Here is a 20,000-nt window from a genome sequence, read left to right as displayed (position 1 = left end):
TACATGATAACCAACTGGACCTCAGTAAAATCAGTCATGCAGTTTAATATTTAGGAGGGTTGTGAGCTCAAATTCCAAACGAAACGTCGATTTCTCGGAGTTTCAGTTAGTTACTACATCCTTCAACATAGAAACATACTCAATATTTCATGTCTTTCTTGCAACAAATGTGTTTACAAATGAAATGTCATAAAGAAAAATGTAAATGTTGAGTTTCATAAGTTGTGTAATAACTTTCAGACAGAAAAGCCTTGGGCAATTTGTGTCCCGACCTCAACTGCGGGCGCACTGAGACACCCATGGCTGGAGACTGAGCCTGTCTGTAACTCTTACTCTAATGTGCCAATAAAATAATCAGTGGCCAAACTTTCATGGGTTTTAAGCTGTTAATGAATCATCTCACATAGTTCAAGTAAAGGAAACAGCTGTCTGACCTCTTTGGCTGTTTCAAGAAAAGTGCCATAGTCTGCCTTTGGTAAAGACACTCCAGGAAACAAATCGGAGATGATTCCCTCAAACAGTGGAATGTCATGGGAGAGGAATTTTGGAAGATTGACATCCATGATGGATCTAAGCAACAAAACGTTCTCATCATCCACTGGATACTTGAGCTTTAGGTTTCCAGCTGCTGCCAGCACAGCTTTTACAGCCCGCATACCATAGTCATAATGGAACTGTGATGACAACTGTGTAACAAAAACGTGATTACTCCAATCATCATGTACATAAAAAAAGCAAACCTATGAAAACATGAAAAATTCAGAACAGGACTCTTTTCACATATTAATGGCAACCTTGTGCATGGTACACTTTAAATATTATCATTTACCTGTTCAGAACAAAGTTTGTAGGTTGTAACAATCTTGACTGAAAGGTTGCGAGCATCAACAAATCCATACGAGTAGAGCATTATCTCCCCAATCAGTGCATAGTCTGGTACCATCATAGCAACAGTGCGGAACAGCACCTTATCAGTAACAAAAAAACATGATTGTTTTCTAATTTAAGTGCTAATACGACTTAAGGTATACGAATGCACTTGACAAAACTTCACAAAGATTGCTCCAAGTTGATGAGAAATAGGCATATTGAGTTATCATGTTCTCTTTTATCTGGAATAAACAGCATGTCATTCCAGCATTCACTCAATATATATAACCTAAAACAAACAGAATATTCACATGAAGAATGCATCCCAAAGAATGGTGGTTTAGACATCAACCCAGTAATGAAGAAGAATGAACATTACTCAAATATATTTTTTTTTTACCTTGAGGTTATCTGGAAGCTCTGATCGCCCTGCATAGCCGGGATTCATGGTAATGGCCACAAAACAGTTAGCATTCAAGTTTAACTCCGTTCCCTCAAACACAAATCGGTCTTGATGAGCAGCTATAGCTCGCTGTATACACAGGATCTGGTAAAATAATATACAATAATATCAAGTCTTACCCTCTCTTGGTTCAGATCCACATCTTTTGGGCCTTCAGGAAAAGATTAAAATTAAAGAAGAAAAAACGCGCAAAGGCAAGGTTAAGATAAGAGCAAATTAATTTTGTTGAATTAAAAGGTACCCATGGAGTGCTTTTACGGATTTGGTGCAATGTGCTTGTAAAGAGTAGTGTATTTTTACATGCATATATGGGAGCGAAACATTGTCTTAAAAACTGGATTAACCAGCTTTAACCAAAGTTGTCCAGGGTGATTAAGACAACTTCAAAGCTGCTTAGTGCTCTGATTCTGTCCTTTGGCACTATCATCCTGCTGATAAATTGGTTTTGAAGTGACAGTGATGAACCTTCTGTTGGTATTCAAACGTTGGACCTGATGATTCTCTGTAACCAGCTGCTTATGCACCAAGAATATTTAACAGTGAGGAACAGAACCGCACAAATAAATTGAATACTACTCTCTAGCAATTAAAGGGATCACCAAATTTCATGAGTACTTGCTTGAAAGGCATTTCTCAACAGATCATAAACTTCTCCCTCCGTCAGCTACAGGAGAAGTGTCGAAAGCAGCAGCAGCCATTGTTCTGTGCCTTCGTGGACCTAACCAAAGCTTTTGACTTGGTGAGGAGAAGCAGGCTCCTCAAGATCCTCCAGAGGATGGGCTGCCCTCCAAAGAGTACAGTCTGCTTCGATAGAGCCACCTTCCCAGTCAGCAGTGGAGTAAAGCAGGGCTGTGTTCTTGCTTTAACCCAAACTCTTCAACATCACCAGACTCTGCGTTAAGACCAAAGCTTACGTGGTGCTCATACGGGAGCTGCTGTTTGCTGTCCCACAGCGAGGAGGGCCTCCAACATCTCGTAGACAAGCTGTCCCACGCCTGCAAGGAGTTTGGGCTAACGATCAGCCTCAGGAAGACCAACATCCTGGCACAAGGTGCTGAGTCCCCCCAGTCATCACCATCAACAACACACAGCTGGAGGTTGTGGACACCTTCACCTACTTGGGCTCCACCATGTCAAGCTCGACTTCGCTCAATGCTGAGATCAGCTGCAGGATCGCCAAAGCAGCCACCGTCACGGCCAAACTCAACAAGTGTCTGGTAATGACCTGTTGAGTGAAAGGACCAAGCTACCAAGCTTGCGTTCTGTTGAATCTCCTTTATGGCAGCGAGTCGTGGACAACCTATGCCAGACAAGAGCAGCGACTCAACAGATTCCACCTCCGCTGCCTTCGGCGCCTGCTGCACATCAGGTGGCAGGACAGAGTCAGCAACACTGAAGTCCTGGAGCACGCTGGCTCACTGAGCATGCCATCACTGTTCATTCAGCGACACCTTCGATGGCTTGGCCATGCACATTGCATGGAGCGTGGCCACCTGCCAAGGGTAATCCTTTTATGGAGAACTGCAGGAGGAAGTCTGTCGCATGTGTCAATCCCTGCTGCACTACAAGGGCGTCATCAAGCGAGCCTGGGATCTGCACTAATCGACACCAGTGCATGGGAGGACATCACCAAACACCGAGATACATGGCGGCAAAGTGTCAAAGCGGGGGTTTCAAAGGTGGAGGTGAATGCTAGAGCCCCGGCTACATGCAAGAGAGCAGTGAGGAAAGAACGTGCAGCATTCTGCACGCAATTCCACAAGGCACGTCTGCGCCACCTGCAACAGAGACTGCCACTCCAGGATTGGGCTACAAAGTAATACAAGATCCTGCCCAAATCCCCAGTGCTAAACATCGCCTCTTTGAGACGAGGATGCCACTACTACTATTAAGTTTAGGTTTTATGCCTGTTATTACTAAAGCTAGTAGAATAACATACCTCCTCTCTTATCAATCATATATATACAAATAGGGCGCAAAAACATTAAATCTGGTATATGCCTTGCTGATATTTCCGATCACACTCCAGTATATTGTACAATAACCAGCACCCTACCTACTTGACCCATTGACTCCTAAGCTGGCCGTAACTGGCTGTGCGAGATGACCCCTGAATTTCTTAAACCGGCCATAACCAGCAGTAAAAATGGAGTCTTGATCTTACGCCTCTACCCAGTCTCCCTTAGTAGATCTGTATTTTTTGTTGTTATGGAGATTTAGTAGGATAATTGACCAATCATTTGGCGTCTTGTGAGCATATTTTGACAGCTCATAAGAGACCTTAGGACGTGTTTTCAATCACTTTTTAGCAATATTTTTACATCACCTGGAAGTTCACTGTTCCTTCTTCAAGGTGAACTTAATTCTAGAACTTAGTATCTTGTGTACAATTACGGTGCATATGGTTTATTTTTAATGCTCGCTTACCACTGCTATAACTCAAAAATTTGCCAAGTAAGCTTATACATCACACACAGCGCACATGAATTTTTCAATGGATCAATAATAATAATAATAATTTACATTTATATGGCGCAGACCTCTATATAGATATATTCAGTTGCGCTTCACAATATTGTTAAAAGTAAAATGATGTTAAAAGTAGTGAAACTATTAAAAAACTGCGAATCTATACACAATCAAAACCTAGTTAGAACTAGTTAATTACATTGTATATATAAAAGATAAAACATGAATAAAAAACTATTTGAATGCCAAATTTGAATCAAAGTGCCACTGTCGTTACTCGTGGATATGAAAGTTACCGCGATTGTTTAAAATTGACAGGCTGAATTTTTGTTTATGCATTATTCAGTGTGATATAACAGCTGGATAATTGTGTAACAGCACAGGGGGCTCTCATATGCAACTAGGTAACCAAAATAATGCATGTATGCGAGGTGATCCCCTTTGCTGGAATTCAACCCTGTAAAGTAAGTCTACCATTTCTCCAATAGGATTACTCTTCAACACATCAACACACCCTCTATAAAGAGCTGTACTATGTGTTCAAAGTTCCTCGCACAGGTGACAGGGTAATTTTGATCAAGGTCCAATTTTTGTTGCCAGGTCATATTGTTAATGTCATCAGGTTAGGCAAGTAGAGCAGATCCATTCAGTATTATTAACGCTTTCTGTGCCAGTTATACATTCCTCCAACAAACCTTGCAAATATTTATCACTATATTTGATACTGTTACACTTAGAGACACAATCTGAATCATAACTGATCACAGCAAGTGCATATATATTCAGGGCCATGTGATATCTTATCACGAAAAGACTAAACCACTTTTGACAAGGAATGTCTAATATAGTCTTGAACTTGACAAATGTTAGTTTGGTTTAGCCTTGAGCTCTGCATAGCTTTCCTTAAATGGTTCTATGCTTTTCTGTTTAGTTCTCTGATATGTTCTGGATTGGAAGCTTTAACCATAAATGTTTGCTTTTCATATTCCCTTACTGCTTCAATATTTCCAGATCTGTTTTGGTGTTTTGCATTGTTTTTCTTTTCCCTGAACTCTTTATTTTGTCTCTTCCGCTTGATACATTCTCTCATATAAGCCCTTTTTGCCACTGCTTTGCAGAAATTATTACTGACACTCACACCATTTTTGGCCATGGTTAATTAATCGATTATTACCTCTGAATAATTCTTGACATTTGTAACACTGCTGACTTCACAACCTGAAATACTGTTATTATAATAATCTAACTGAACTGCTGAAACACAGTGTCTTTCATCTACATGTCCAATGTTAATGACAGTAGTTCTCTGTTGTCCGCTTATAGGACTGATAGTGCCCACCCCTCAATGGATTCATTTATACGTATTGTAACATTTAATACATCCGAAACTGCTTGCACAATAAGTGCATCACACCATGTATATTGCTGTGACAACACACCCACAATTGATCTGTAATGGGTCCAATAAAATTTTGACGGTTGTTTCTGATATATTCAACTCCAGCAGCATGCACGTTCATGTGATAGGAAGGATCATTGTATAACTGATGGGCAACAGAAGAAAAGAAGCATGAACCATCAGAGGTACATTCTAGTGCCTTCAATCCTTTCTGAGCTAATCGAGCCTGCAACAATGCTATAGAAGGATTTCTCAGTACTGTATGTGTACTCGTTCCATGAACAGGGCCTCGGTTCAATTGAATGTCTCCTGATATCAATAGCTTTTCTCTTGAAAGACAATAACTCTTATTTTGTTGGTTCAATTTTGTTGGATGCTCAGTAACAGATTGACCTTGAATACACAATAGAACTGACCAGTCTTTTTTGTGTTTAGCAGTCCTGCGGATAATAAGATAAAAATGACGATTAGAATCTCCTACTCTCGGAGATTAGTTACGTCTGAGTTGCGGTCTAGGTCTAGACATTCTTACCGCAATATAGTATTATTTTCCAAAAGCAGGAGATAAACACTTTCTCAACTCAGACGAGCTCAGTACGTTCTCCATTAAATAATGCACCATACAATTTCTAATTACCTTATGAAACAAGCTCGACGTTTTCTTGTAAGGAATTCTGGAAGGTTTCTGTCCTGGGGAGCATGTTTGCATTTGCAAACGCCCTTAGCTCTTGCTCTATCGCAGGAGATTGGTACGGATTCCTCATCACTTTCCCTTACATAATCAATGACCGAGTCTTTCGACAGTTCGTCATTATGGTCTGCCACACAAGTACTAGTGTCTGGAAGCATGGGTTGCTTGGTTGCCTCACTGTTTTCATGTCACTGATGTTGTTCAAGTTGGATTCATATGGCCTTGATGACTCGTTCATTGCAAAAAGTCGTGATAGCTTTGATAAACATTGGTATACTTTGATAGCTTCAATGTCACTCTCCAAATGGAAGTCACCTTCCAAATGGAATTTACTAATCCCCCGTGAGATTAGGGGATCGACAGAGACTGTCTTCTCACCATGTCTGTCGATTCCATTTCGACATGTATTAATGCACCTATCAATGTAAACCCCGTGGGGTTCCCCAAATGTATTCACTCCTTCACTGCAAGCACCACGCCACCTTGGGTGGTTCGGAAAGCTGCCTTGAACATGTTAAATTTGGTGCATAATTTGATATTGTGCATGTCCCTTAGTCTTTAAAAAAGTAAAAACCCAACAAAATCATGTATTCTTTGCAAGAACGTTTGGAGACAAAACAGATAGCACTCTTCCTCCACTAAATCTACTCAATGTTTTGACAGTAAATAACGTTTTCATGCTCTAAAGTTCACACACCTGTGGCATTAAGGCCTCCTGCCAACTTCGTTCCAAGAATTTTTTTTAATACGCTAGTAAGGTCCATAATAATTTATAACACTAGATGTGCGTCCAAACAAAACCTCTATAAGCCAAAAGTCCGTACCAAATCTGGTAAACAAACAATAGCGTTTACCATTACTCTTTTTTGGAAAAATATCCCCACCGATCCAAAAGATCTTAGCCTTTTCAACTTTTCCACAAGATTAAAACTTTCTTTACTGTCTGAGCAACATTCTCAAAGCCAATGTAAGTTCCTTTAATAGAAATTTCTTGCATATCTCTCAAACATCAAAAAACCTGGAGACTAACTCGAAAACTTCTTGGTTATTTTAGTGTCCAAGCTCTAATTCCTGCACAAATATACGCCTTTTCCCCTTGTCAAATTTTTTATCGCAATTATTCACGTAACAAAGTGCGAGTGAGCAAATAAACTAATAAACTATTTGTTGTTTGTTCTTGTTGTTGCTGTTGTTTGTTTTCTTCAGCCATGTGACGGAAAATGAATCGCCTTCAAACATATACTCGTCACGGATTTCCAGGCCTTAACCTCCACCTCTGTTAACTCAGTTGCCCTTTACTGTAACCTTCCCATTCAAAAATGTTATGGATATTATACCGTTAACTTCCAAGTATCAATCACTTGGAAGAGTGTTGATTGTCCTATAATTTTGCTTCCTTGCATAAAGTGATTTTGTGTGATATGCCATTAAAAATGACATTAGAACACAGTCAGAGAGTATTTTTAGTGATCCTGTATTAAGCGGACAGTTCCTCAAGTCCCAAGGGTAACCGTTATATACAGGTTCGACTGTAGTTAGTCTTGGGTTAGGCGCACCAGTAAAATAATGCAATTGACGTCACAAGAATGCAACACAAATACACAACATGTAGAGAAAATTACCTGTTGAGCCACAACTGATAAAACCTCCAGCTCAATACGATTGAACTCATCAAAGCAAGCCCATGCACCACATGATGCCAGACCTTTAAAGAACTGTTTACAAAAGACAGTTAATACAAAATGCCAAGACCCATAACAAAGCTTGACAAAAATGCACTTACTTTCCCCATTTGCAGGTAATCTAAGCCATCTGAGCAGTTAAACACAACACACTGTATTGCTAGGGCTTTCGCTAAATCCTGAAAGAAAAAGAACGTTGGATGTGGAATTGAGTACAAGACTAATGATATATGATCATGTTTCTCAATAACAAATGTGCACAGAAAGCAGGCATGGGGAATCACTAGCTATGCATACCTTAGTGGTTTCTGTCTTTCCAGTACCTGCAGGACCTTCAGGTGCTCCACCCAGGTTTAAATGAAAAGCACTGACAAGAGTACGGTAACAACGATCTGTCAGCGGAGTGATGACCAGTCTAATTAAAGAACAACAATGTACAGACTAAGTTCAAACTCATTATGAAAAAAAGAACATTTAAGTAGGTAGCACTATATTCACTTTTAGCCACCTTTCTTTAATACAACAGCTTTCACTGGAAGTGATGCAATCATCTATTTTATTTCTATACAACTCTTTCCCCTCCCCTCCTCTCCAAACATTGGAGGTTTTCTATCTTCAGTATCAGTTGCTCATTCTAATCATAGTTTATTCAGTCATCATGAGATGTAACCCGACATTAACTTACTAATCGAAAATTATAGATGTAAATTAACTGATAAGCGCAAGTTTCTCTGCATGGGTTTCCAGGAATGGGTGTTTCAAATAATTGCATGCCACTTTAGGATGATCATGTGCATCATATTTCTATAGTTAATGAGCATTCTCGCTTTTGACAGTATGTTCTTAGCGGAGCTCCGTGAGCGCACACTGAGCACCATTGTTAAGAAAATATGGTAACCCATCGATGCGAGAAGTCTTGGTTTTATATCTATGACGTCATCCATGTATGCCAATGTGACCAGTATCATGCTAGTTTACAGCAGACATCTTTGATATTGGACATCCATGTTTTGATCAATCGACACCTGTCAAAACAAGGTATCCGCTGACCAGAGCTCATCAAGGTCAGCTGTTTATTTTTTTTAAGTTGACCGCTGACCAGGTACTTGTTTTCGATTGGACTGCAGGCTCAACCCGGTTATCTCACCTGAACATAAGCAAGGCTTCATTTTTCGCGCGCTTTCTGTGGCTCAACGCCGCTACACAGCCATACTATATCAACATACAACATCTCAGTTGCCTGCACATCAGCCGGCCGATGATGATGAATACATAAACTATAGTTCTTACACGGTCAACGCTTTTCGTGTTCAGGTGGAAAACAGTTTGGAACATGTTTTCTTTCTACATTTTTCGCTGGTTTCAATCCAGTTTGACATATCATGATATCTGTAGTCCACACTGGTGGCTACGTAGTTATTCAAGTCAAGCATCGGAGAGAGATAAGCTTAAAGCTGAGTGTTTATTTTTAATTTGCTTAGAGCTGCTTTTTCCTCTGTACTGCAATTTTTAGCATATCTTTAGAAGCTTTGATAAGGTTACATGACGCCTGGAGGACCTATGTCTAGAACAGAAACGAAAAGAGAGCAAAAGAGAATGGCAATGACAAAACAGAATATCAGTAATAGTTAGTCAGTATACTTAGTGGAAGAAGTCACTCCACAAATTCTTTCCTTGGACACTAAACCGTTTGTTATTTTTACAGATGCGTCATTTAAGGACGTTCACGCAAAAATCTTCCCACATCGATATTGTTTTCATTTTTCGCCTGAAGGTAGGTCATAAATTGCTTATTCCAAAAATGGAAAAAAAACTGGGGGGTCACAGACTTTGTTTCAGAGAAAAAGGCAAGGGGAAAATGCCCTAATTTCGATGGATGGGTCATCATGACCGAGATAGATAGATAGATAGATAAATCGATCATGACATCCTTTTTCTCCAATCCAACACTCTTGCTCTCCTTCTCCACTTGCGTCTTCCGCGTCTTCTTTGGTCGTCCTCGCTTCCTCTTGCCCTTCACTTCAAACTCCAACGCTTTTCCTGAACTTCACCCAGCCAATTCTTGCTCTTGCTGTCACAGCTGCCTTGCAACCACCACCTGCATTCACCCTATCCCCCAAATAACAGAAACCTCTCACCGTTTCCACCTCTTCACACAACTCCTCCACCGGTTCCATTAATCCAGCAACTTGCCTCTTGCATCTTCCACACACAAAATCTCTCCCCAACCTCTGGGTCACCCTCTTTACTTTCACGCATCTGCCATGGATCCATTTCCCGCATTTCACACACAACACTGAATTTACCATTACTCGCTCCCCACAAATACCACATGGATCTATCTTACTCTCAGACATTTCACCTTATGCCCCACTCACTACCACTTTTGTCTTCCCGAGGTTCACCTTCAGCCCCTTGCTCTTGAATGCCTCCTTCCATTTCCAGAACTTCTCCCTCAGTCCCTCCATCATTTCGCTCGTCAACACCAAGTCATCTGCGTACAACATCTCACTCATCAAACCATTTCTCACACTCTCCGTAACCACGTCAACCACGATCGCAAAAACCAACAGCGACAACACGGATCCCTGGTGCACACCAACTTTCAACTCAAACTCCTCGGACAACTCTAGCCCAACTCTGACTCTTGTCTTTGCACCTTCATACAAACTCATCACTGCTCTCACCATTGCCTCTGGTATACCTCTCTTCCTCATTGCCCACTCCAATACCTTCCTCAGGACCCTGTCAAATGCCTTCTCCTTTATTTAAACAAGATAATGTTTAAAGCTATAAAGTTTACAGGGTCGCGTATTTACAAAAGACGCTTGAATGAATAAGATAAGATTCCCTTAAATTACGTACTATTAAACGCCTAAACTAAAAATCCCTAGGGTGTAAGAGAGCTAAAAACTAAATAACAATTGCGATTGTATATATAATATAGGTCAATAAAATCTGTAGTGGAAATTGACGTAGCATAAAAATTAAAATTCAAGAAACTTGCATTATCTTTCAACTTGATTGACGAAGATTTACAACTCGCATCTACAATTGAATAATCATTGGCCAAGGTGTTATTCCATAGAGCCGCACCTCTCTATCTAATCGAGAAATGGACAAATCTTGAGTTGAAATGAGGTACAAAGACAGGGTCAGTTGTCCTAGTCGGATATGTTGATGTTCGTCTACAGATTATACTGCCACATAATGGCAAAGGCAGATTTTCCCAATGAGCCTTGTGCATCAGTTTTACTAATGCAATGTTATATTTGTAGCAGAGGGGATGCCAGTTCACTATCTTTAAGGCCTCTGTATGCGGGGTGTCTGATCTTAAATTAAAAACTATCTTTGCGGCTGTACTGTGAAGCTTTTCTATTGAATTAAACAGTTCCTTTACTACAGCATCCCCACAAAGCTAAGCCATAGGTGACAGTCAGTAGAATTACAGTAAGATAAAATGCTTCTAAAACATTCTTAGGTAAGAATTTGCACCTCTTTAGCAAGGCTAACTTTGTGGCAAAGCGCTTCTTTAGATCCATCGAGTGAGGTGTCCAGCTCAGCTTATTGTCCACCACAGTGCCAAGTAAACGGGATTTGTTAACTTGATTAACGAAAGAATCCCCGATCCAGACTAATGCAATAGGCCCGATGAAACTAGACCTACACTCTCGGTCACAAATGTTGTAACACTGACACAAATTTAATGTTGATTTTTATGGGTTCCAGTGCAAGAAATAACCGGGAAACGCAACATTAGAATGGCAAACGCAAAATTGAAGGGAGGGAGGAGAAGGGCTACGTTATCGATAGCTTGCATTGGAGTTACGTGCTGTTCAAGAGAGGTGTTACAACTATTTATGACCGAGGTTGTCTGAGTGTTGAAGTAAATGCGCCATTACTAATGTGTTCTGTAACGGTTGTTTTGTGGGACTTTCGCAATGAAAAGAAGTTCAAGCACGTTTCTTTACTTATAAAATTGCTATAAAGAGTTGATTTGTTGCTAAGAAGGAATAATACTTTGAAGAATTACGAGAGAAAAGCTGCACAAGCGTAATGGCCTTTGAACACTGTATCGATAATGTGACAAGGGCAAGAGCTTTTTACTTAAGCCGGGTTAAACGACTTTCCGTTCGTAAAGTTGCTGATCTTTGTGGTATTTCAACAGCAAGTGTTGTAAGAATTTCCAAAGCAAATAGAAGCACTCCCTCGCGTTTACGAAGTTCCTCGAAAAGAGGCCGTAACTTCAAGCTAAGTGAAAGACAAAGAAGGCACCTGATTTGCTGTCTCAGGGTCCTACGAAAAAGAGACGGGACTTTCACCTGTAAAAGATTAATGGAGGAGGCCGGAATTGAAGAAAGTGATGTTTCAACGAGGACAGTTACACGTTACCTAAATTCAGCAGCATTTGCAGACAAGGAAGAAAGGACTTATGACCAAAGATGATCATACGAAAAGAGTGGCTTTTGCTAAAATCATGCAAAGAAACTTCAGCACGGATGTTTGGAAAAAAGAATTGCGTTCTACTTGGACGGAACATCCATCCCATATAAGAGAAATCCTTTTCAGTTTTGATCAAGCTATCGCACCTCAAGGACGAGTATGGAGAAAAAAAAGCGAGGGCCTTGCTCAATGCATTGCAAAGGCTCGGAAGGAGGGAACTGGGGGGAAAGTCTTAAGGCTTATAGTCGCTATATCCTATGACAAGGGAGTGATTTGCTGTGAGCCTTATGAACACATGACAGGTCGCTACTTCGCCACATTCGTTGATGAACACTTTGATCGATTGTTTGAGTTGGCTGGAAAAGGTGTCAGTCGCCTCTGGATGCAGGATGGAGATCCTTGTCAAAATTCTGCATAAGAAAAAGCGGCATTTGAGCATGTAAATAGCACCATGATCAAACTGCCACCACAAAGCGCAGACTTACATGTTATCGAAAACGTTTTTGCTGTTGTTAATAGGCACCTTCAGAAACAAGCAAGGGATCGCAAAATAAGACGTGAAACGTTTGAAGAGTTTAAAGCTCGTGTAATACATCTAGATGCGTTTTTCACCCTGCCGGTAGTAGCTGTAAATAGGTTGGTAGACTCTATACCAAAAAGAATGACCACTGTCATCAGAAAGAGGGGTGGCCGTATCAAGTATTAGTTAATACTTATTTTAAAGCTCTATAGCGGACAACTGTAATGCTTTTTTTGTGTGTGCGTGTGTAAGTACACTGTTACACCGGTGGGAAATGTAAAAAAGGTTGTTGCTTTTGTCATTTCCCGCGTTAAATAACGTTGCAACTACTAATTTCAACGATATATCTGTACGTTTTACTCAACAATCAATTGTCTCTTTGTTTTACTTTCTATAATGTATTTAAAGCATAGCTCTTCAAAAGAAAGTTGATATTTAACGGTATTTTTTTCTCAGATAAAGGACGTGTAGAAATTGCTTTTGTAAACAATCAACATCACCATTGCGATCACGGTACACCATGATCGTTTCTTGTAAAAGTACTTTAAATCGGTCTTCTCTGCCTGTTTTTGTACTTGAAATTAAGCACTAGAACACAACTTAACTATAGCGAGATTTTCAAGCAATTAGCAGTTTTTTGTCCTCGAAATTTCTACGGTAAACCATGGAGATTCGTTGTCGGTAAATTAATTACAGTCTACTAAAATTAATTAGCAATGAACGGATAACCGTTGCAAATAAGCCTAAGAAAGGCGCGGTTGTGATATCTATTATTTCTGGTTACACATAGTAACTACTACAATAGTTTAGTACGATTAAACGTCCTAGTTTTTACCAAAACACAACGCTAAAATGAAGGAAAAGGATGGTGATCCGTGCTCGGTACACGCTCACATGTAACCATAATTTAATCGACAAGGAGCAGAGTTTAGGCCTGGGGATAGACAAGTTCAGCAAAACAGCGTGGACAAGGTGGAACTTGCAGTTGTTCTGCCTCGCTAATCTGTGAGCTGAATGCAAACACTCGCCAACGAACACGCATCATTTCAGTCTCTCTTTCATCCAGCACACCAGCGCGGACAAAGGAAATTTCCTCCTTCGCGGTACAGAAGATGGGCGTATCCCCTTTCAAGGAAAAATCAAATCTGTAATGGGTCTTGGGTGCTGGCAGGTGAACCTCATGGCCTTCCAATAACAATGGCAAATCATGCCATGGGATGATGTTGGCGGACCATCTGAAATCATTTAGAAATAAAACTTCCGCCTCTTCTGCACCTACCCCTGCGAAGGTTGTACTTGCCGGGTTGCAAAATGTGTTGTAAATGCTTGTAAGAGGATTTAAAAGAAACGTTTTTCCACAATTAGATGGGCCTTTTAAATACAAGTTGCGGTATTTTCCTCTTCCTTTGCCAAGAAGATTTCTGATAGCCTGTGAAAATTCGTCCCCAGCTATGTTATTTCGCTCCAAAACATTTCCCGCCATTTGCAACAAATGACGGTCACAACCTACGATGCATTCCTTTCCGAGCTGACTGTACAAAATCTCTGCTCTACAACTTGACTTCGAACCTTTTCAAACACTCTTTTACAGCTACCGATCTACTTTTTTTAATAGCAGTTTTCTTTTCTGATAGACGCATCATTTCTCAAAATATCACTGACTAATGTTGACTTTATTTAATTACTTCTGCCAACACACAGATAACAACAGTATTAACACACAAAAACCAGTCTTTCACCAAATAATTCTGTACATCTTTTAAGTTTCCTCCAAGACCATTAATACTACAGCCCAAAGTGTATTTGGCGACAAGTATGTACCGTCTTAACATATCTTACAACCCTACAACAATAATTTCACAATACACTTTCCTCGGTTGTCACATCACGTAGCACACATGAAAACTCTTAACAGTGACAAATACAGTCTCGGTCACAAATGTTGTAACACTGACGGAAATTTCTCCCTCCTTCCCTTTCAATGTTGATGTTTATGGGTTCCAGTGCAAGAACTAACCGGGAAGCGCAAAATTAGAACGGCAAACGCAACATTGAAGGGAGGGAGGAGGAGGAGGGCTGCGCTATCAATAGCTTGGATGCGAGTTACGTGCCGTTCAAGAGAGGTGTTACAACTATTTATGTTCGAGGTTGTAGATACAAAAAACATCTCACACTTTTTCGGGTGTGGTGTTAAGCGGTTATTTAGGTACCCTGTATAAAGTTCTTCAAGTACTTTGTTCAGCTGAGCTACCGCTTGATCCACATTCTCTCGGATACCGTAAACAGTTGTATCGTCAGCATACATAAACAGTTCTGTAATGTTGGTCGTAAAATGGAGCCTTGTGGAATACCGTAGTTAACTGGAAGAAATTCCGAGTTGGTTCCGTTAACGACTGTCTGTCATTAAAATAACTTTTTAACCAAGTTAGAAAGGGATCACAAATTCCAAAGTTCTGCTGTAATTTGGATATAAGAATTTCATGGTTGACGCTGTGAAAAGCTTTTTCGAAATTAATAAAAGCCACTGCAACAACATAGCCCTCATCCACTAACGATCTCCAAGTTTCAATAAGGTGTATTAAGAGTGATTCGGTGCTGAACCCTGGGCAGACGCCAGCTGCCCATTGTCTGTCGGATGCTAAAGTTGTAGCCTCATCTAAACTACTCATCCTTCGAAAATAAAATGGCATGTGACAGGATGCGGCGATGCAGATCCGCATAATTTCCTAAAATCCCCATCCTCCACATAATTACGATATTTTCCGCATAAAACTAAAGAAATGCCTGATATTAGTGATAAAGCAGATGCTTACCATCCTCACAAACACAAAAGCCAAAGAGGTTGACTACTTTGAAATGCTTATTTTCACTCGAAAACCAATATTGTACTCATTCCTTCATGATCCATGCGATATCGGTTTTTAGCGTAAAATTTACCGTGGAATTCACTAGTTTGGCAATGAATTTTTCTATTGAAGAAAGCAAAGAAAATGATTTATTATTAATTAAAAGCAGCAACCGGGAACATCAAAATGCGGACAATTCAAAACCTTTTCTTTCACTAACCCTACAGGCAGTAAGTATGAATACCCTGGGAGTTCCACTTATAGGCTTGGCTAAAATCTGTATATTAGATTATACTCTGTCTAATGACAGGCGATTTTACTTGTCAATGCAGGAGGTGCCCAAATAATGGCAAGAGAGAAAGATGAAAATTAAAACACAAAGAATGCACCATTTCACATTTCTCTCTCCCCATGTTCTTTCACAACATTTTTGGCACCTCTTTAGAGCCTATAAACCTAGAACAGGACACAACTTAATTGAAAATACTAACCTGCCTGAGTTACCAAGGTACTCATACCCATAGCGCACAGTGGCATTGATGATTCTCACCAAACATCTGCCCTGTTCCCAGTAGTACCGCATCTGGCACAACCACTGAAAATCATTTTCTTGAGAAACACCTACATCAAACCAACCGAAAGACAAATCTTAGCCAAATCTTGTGTGCACATTAAATGTCACTAAATTTAATGAAAACAATACCTTTCTGGACCATCTCATGCACCACATCTCTGGCATGAACATCAATCACTACCAAGGCCCCAAGGGTTGTTCTGGTCTGCTTAGACAATTTTCCACGCACAAGAACTACAATATCTGAAAGCTAAACAAAACATAATAGAACTGGCTGGTACCATTTAAAAGTCACAGAATAAAATGACTCACCATCACTAGGGAGAAATTCGTCTATATTTCCCATTAGATATTTCTGTTTTACCCTTCTTTGAATAATATTTTCATAAATATGAAATACCGTCTGATAATTAATTCAGCCATTGTAAACATCATTTAACTGAGTCTCCTTTGGTTGGCTCTATTATAATTTACGACAAAATCTCCTCTTTCACAGTTCAATAGTAACAGGGTCACCGTAGGGATATGAATTTGATTACACACAGTTAAGCATCAAGTTATCTTTAAAAAGCTGCCTTACCATGATGTACCCATGGGATTATAATTTACTAAACCCATTAGATTAATTAATAGCTGTTCCTCCTAATAATGTTACATGTGATGCATCTTTACAGTAGGCACAGTTAAACAATTATTTCTATCCATAGAGTAGTTACCAGTAGTTTGTCATGTGAAGAACATAAGTGACCCTCAATGGGAAAACTGTCAATAAGGTGATCACACATGCACGGCACAGTCCAAACACGTTCACACGGTACTTGTCTAACACACCTAGCAATCGCATAATATATGCCAGAAAAAACAAAACAAACGGAATTGTGCCTTTTGTTAACAGTTTGCTAACACGGTAGATGCTTGTGTTTTAACACGCAAGTTTAACACGGTAAATTCCTTTGGCCTTGACACAGTAACTCTGTGCTTTTTCTTCAAACACGGTTTGGTCATTAACCCAAAGCAGAGTAGGTTACCTCTGTTTATTATAAACAAGATGTTCGTTTAATCAAAGATCATGAAATTCGTTCTGTGTGCTGACTTGATTTGTCAACATATGGACGTGAAATTTATGAACTCAACTTGTGTAACAGTTGTTCATTTCCAAGTTTCAGCAGCATCTTCTGTTACCTAGCTGCTTGTCAAGGATTTGCCGATGATACCTTAAGTATGGTTGGTCGGCCCGCTAAGCTACAAACTCCACGGATCACGCTTACTTGCATCATAGTTAGCTGTTATGCTTGCATGCCCAATTTACAGAAAGCTTAACTACAGAATTATGTGACAAAGCGGCGGGTCCCTTAAATTTCCTGAAATTTAACGCTTTTATAGTGAGGCCAAAGGTGAGAGTGACGGTGAGTGTGAGGTTAGGTTGGGCCTAACCTAGACATATAATACTCGTCACATTTGTTGGAACACCCATCCCCGGTGTCCACTCCTTCAGTGTTGATTTTCACAACTACTAGCAGTCGCCTGAAAAATTGTCACACAACATTGAATTGGGGTAAGGGGGGTGTGGTATAAGCTACGATCTTGTAGCGTAGGCAATTTGCTAAGTTTTCCAACTTCATATGTCCAGTATTGTGTGAGTAATGGTCTGCCTAGGTATCAAGCCCTGCAATGCAAAATACGCCGTGTCCGGTGAAAACAGTTTAAGAAGCTCTACTCCCAAATGGATGGACATGGTTATCAAGCACAACGGTCAACGTTGATTGAAATACTACGGAGTCAGATTAGCTATTACAGGGCTCGAGACTAACAGTAGCCAACTAGCCCCAGACTAGTGGTTTTTGGGCTTCACTAGCCATTTTGGCTAGTGAAATTTTGTGAGCACTGGAAACCCAGAGGAAACCAATTAAAAGTTAATTTCAATTTTTTCACAAAACGAAATTGAGTCCAAGCGTGCAGAATTTAAAACATCGGCTGTAATAAATGTCATATATAATTTATTGGCTCAAACAAGAACTTAAAATTACTAAAATGCGAAAGAATGATTGACTTTTTTGTTTGTTTTTAACGACAAACGAACTGTTTGCCGCCAATATTTAGTCGTGTGTGAAATCATGCAGAACTCTGAGGATCATGTTTCATGCGCGCAGAATCTGGAGGTCACGCACGCTTTCAAAAACTTTCAAAATTCGCAGTTGTTCAAAAATTTGAACGATATAATATCGATGCCTATGTTTGCAACGTGTAATAAAGTTAAGATGGATTATTGAATGAAATATTGTGTTCTTGAGAAATCGTGAATCGACATTTTGAAAGAATGGAATGTTTTTCGGCGGCAAGTTGCAAAGTTCTGTGAGAAATTCTCACGGAAGCGAAAACTTCGGTTTTCGTTGTTGAGCGACGCCTATAATGATAGGATCGATGCCTATGTTTGCAACGTATAGAGTTAAGGAGGAACGAATTATTTGTTCGTGAAAATCGTTAATCGGTATTTTGAAAGAAAAGAATGTTTTTCGGCGGCGCCAGTTCCGAAGTTTTGAAGGCGGTTCTGTGAGAACCAAGGGCACGGAAACTTTGTACTTATCAGTTGTTCATTCAAAGTATACTGTAAGCTACATAGGCCAGCATTTACTTGACTTGATGCGATGACGGATATTAGAGTATCGCAAGAAACGAAAACTCTATCTTCAGGGAAAATTTCAGTTCGTGGTGTTTTGATTCAGGTAAGCTATTCAAGATTATCCTTTTTTTCTCGCGGAAGAAGGACACCATACTGTACATGAAAACAATATGACATTGAGAGCTGTCAATCCACGCTCGCGGTATTTTTCAAAATTATTTTGTTCAAAGGATCTCTCCCACCTGGATACAATTGACTTCGCGCACGAGCGTGTCTCTCTTCGCTAGGACGCCTGAGGTTTTTCTCTCTTAGAGCAACAGAATGGCGAGTTGCAAAGCAGCGCGAAAAACCAGTTCACCGGTTTGTCGCCCTAAGAGAGCAAAAAACCTCTGGATTTGAGGGTACATTTTAGTCAATCGCGGGAGAAATATTTCCAATATTTCTGTCATGTCCTTGTCATGCAAACACATACTTTTAGTGAAACGTTTCTGCCTAGAAGGCATTAACGATGCCGAGAAGATCTTGATAACTTTAAGAGCCAGGCTTTTGTAGTCATGCAAATGGCTTCGGATTTGCTGGTATTTTTTCAGCTGATATCGTTACATGCATCGCTTCCACATGCACACTTTTACATGCAGAGCCACGTTTTATGCATTGAAATGTCACTCGCAACGCAGACACACCGCAGACAATGTTTACACGGCTATGTTTCCATGATCAAATTTTCTACGTGACTGTTATTTCACACAACAACCCACAAGGTGTCAAAGTAGTTTACGCAGAATTCTCGCTCATTATTATGAACACTATGTCCTTATTTCAACAGCAATATATGCTCCTTGGCTTGCAAGAAAAAAAATCTCATCCACGTTGTTTTCTGATTAATTCATAAACCGATAACCTTTAATACAACAAAGGGAACAAATGAAATGGAAAATTACTCAATGCATTCTCTACTGAAATAATTTGCTGCAAAAGTAATAATTATGTTCACTGTTGACAGATGTAGCACGGGTTGGCGTTTCAAACACAGATAAACACCTTTTCCTTTGTTTCAAACACCTTAGGATTTCAAACAGTTTCAAACACATTTCAAACAGTTTCAAACACAAACGCACTAAAACCGCTTTTTGGTTAAGCATCCTTTTCATCTGGACGGTCACAATTAGACAAGAATCTGGAAAGCCTTGCTTGATGTGCAAGGATCTCACTGCCGATAAATACACTTTGATGGACATGTGCCGCAAGAAGTAGCAAGGAATGTGGAAAAGAGACACAGTGTCCATTCATCTGCAGGGCAGGGGAACCAGAAGAATGTAGTTTGCCAAGTTGCTGACAGAAGCTAATAAACTTGTGTGTAGGATCTTCTGGTTGATGACGCTAAACCATGGGTTAGGAAGGTTCTGCATTGCGTTTCGAGAGA

The 20,000-nt window shown here is 40.0% G+C and overlaps 1 protein-coding gene across 2 annotated transcripts in view; it reads right to left on the bottom strand.

Annotated features, from left to right (window-relative positions):
• LOC138000821 (dynein axonemal heavy chain 12-like) overlaps window positions 1-20,000 on the bottom strand; it is a 249,655-nt gene that overhangs the window by 90,830 nt on the left and 138,825 nt on the right. For both annotated transcript variants that reach the window (XM_068847482.1, XM_068847481.1), the window contains 8 exons: window positions 16,087-16,207; window positions 15,875-16,004; window positions 7,872-7,989; window positions 7,676-7,753; window positions 7,515-7,607; window positions 1,271-1,417; window positions 830-967; window positions 435-686 (listed from right to left, as the gene is read on the bottom strand). In XM_068847482.1, the coding sequence (XP_068703583.1) occupies window positions 435-686; window positions 830-967; window positions 1,271-1,417; window positions 7,515-7,607; window positions 7,676-7,753; window positions 7,872-7,989; window positions 15,875-16,004; window positions 16,087-16,207 (1,077 nt within the window). The remainder of the gene's footprint in view (window positions 1-434; window positions 687-829; window positions 968-1,270; window positions 1,418-7,514; window positions 7,608-7,675; window positions 7,754-7,871; window positions 7,990-15,874; window positions 16,005-16,086; window positions 16,208-20,000) is intronic.

This window comes from Montipora foliosa, chromosome 4 (genome assembly GCF_036669935.1).
Source record: "Montipora foliosa isolate CH-2021 chromosome 4, ASM3666993v2, whole genome shotgun sequence".
Classification (NCBI taxonomy): Eukaryota; Metazoa; Cnidaria; class Anthozoa; order Scleractinia; family Acroporidae; genus Montipora; species Montipora foliosa.
This window is presented reverse-complemented; position numbering and strand designations above follow the sequence as displayed.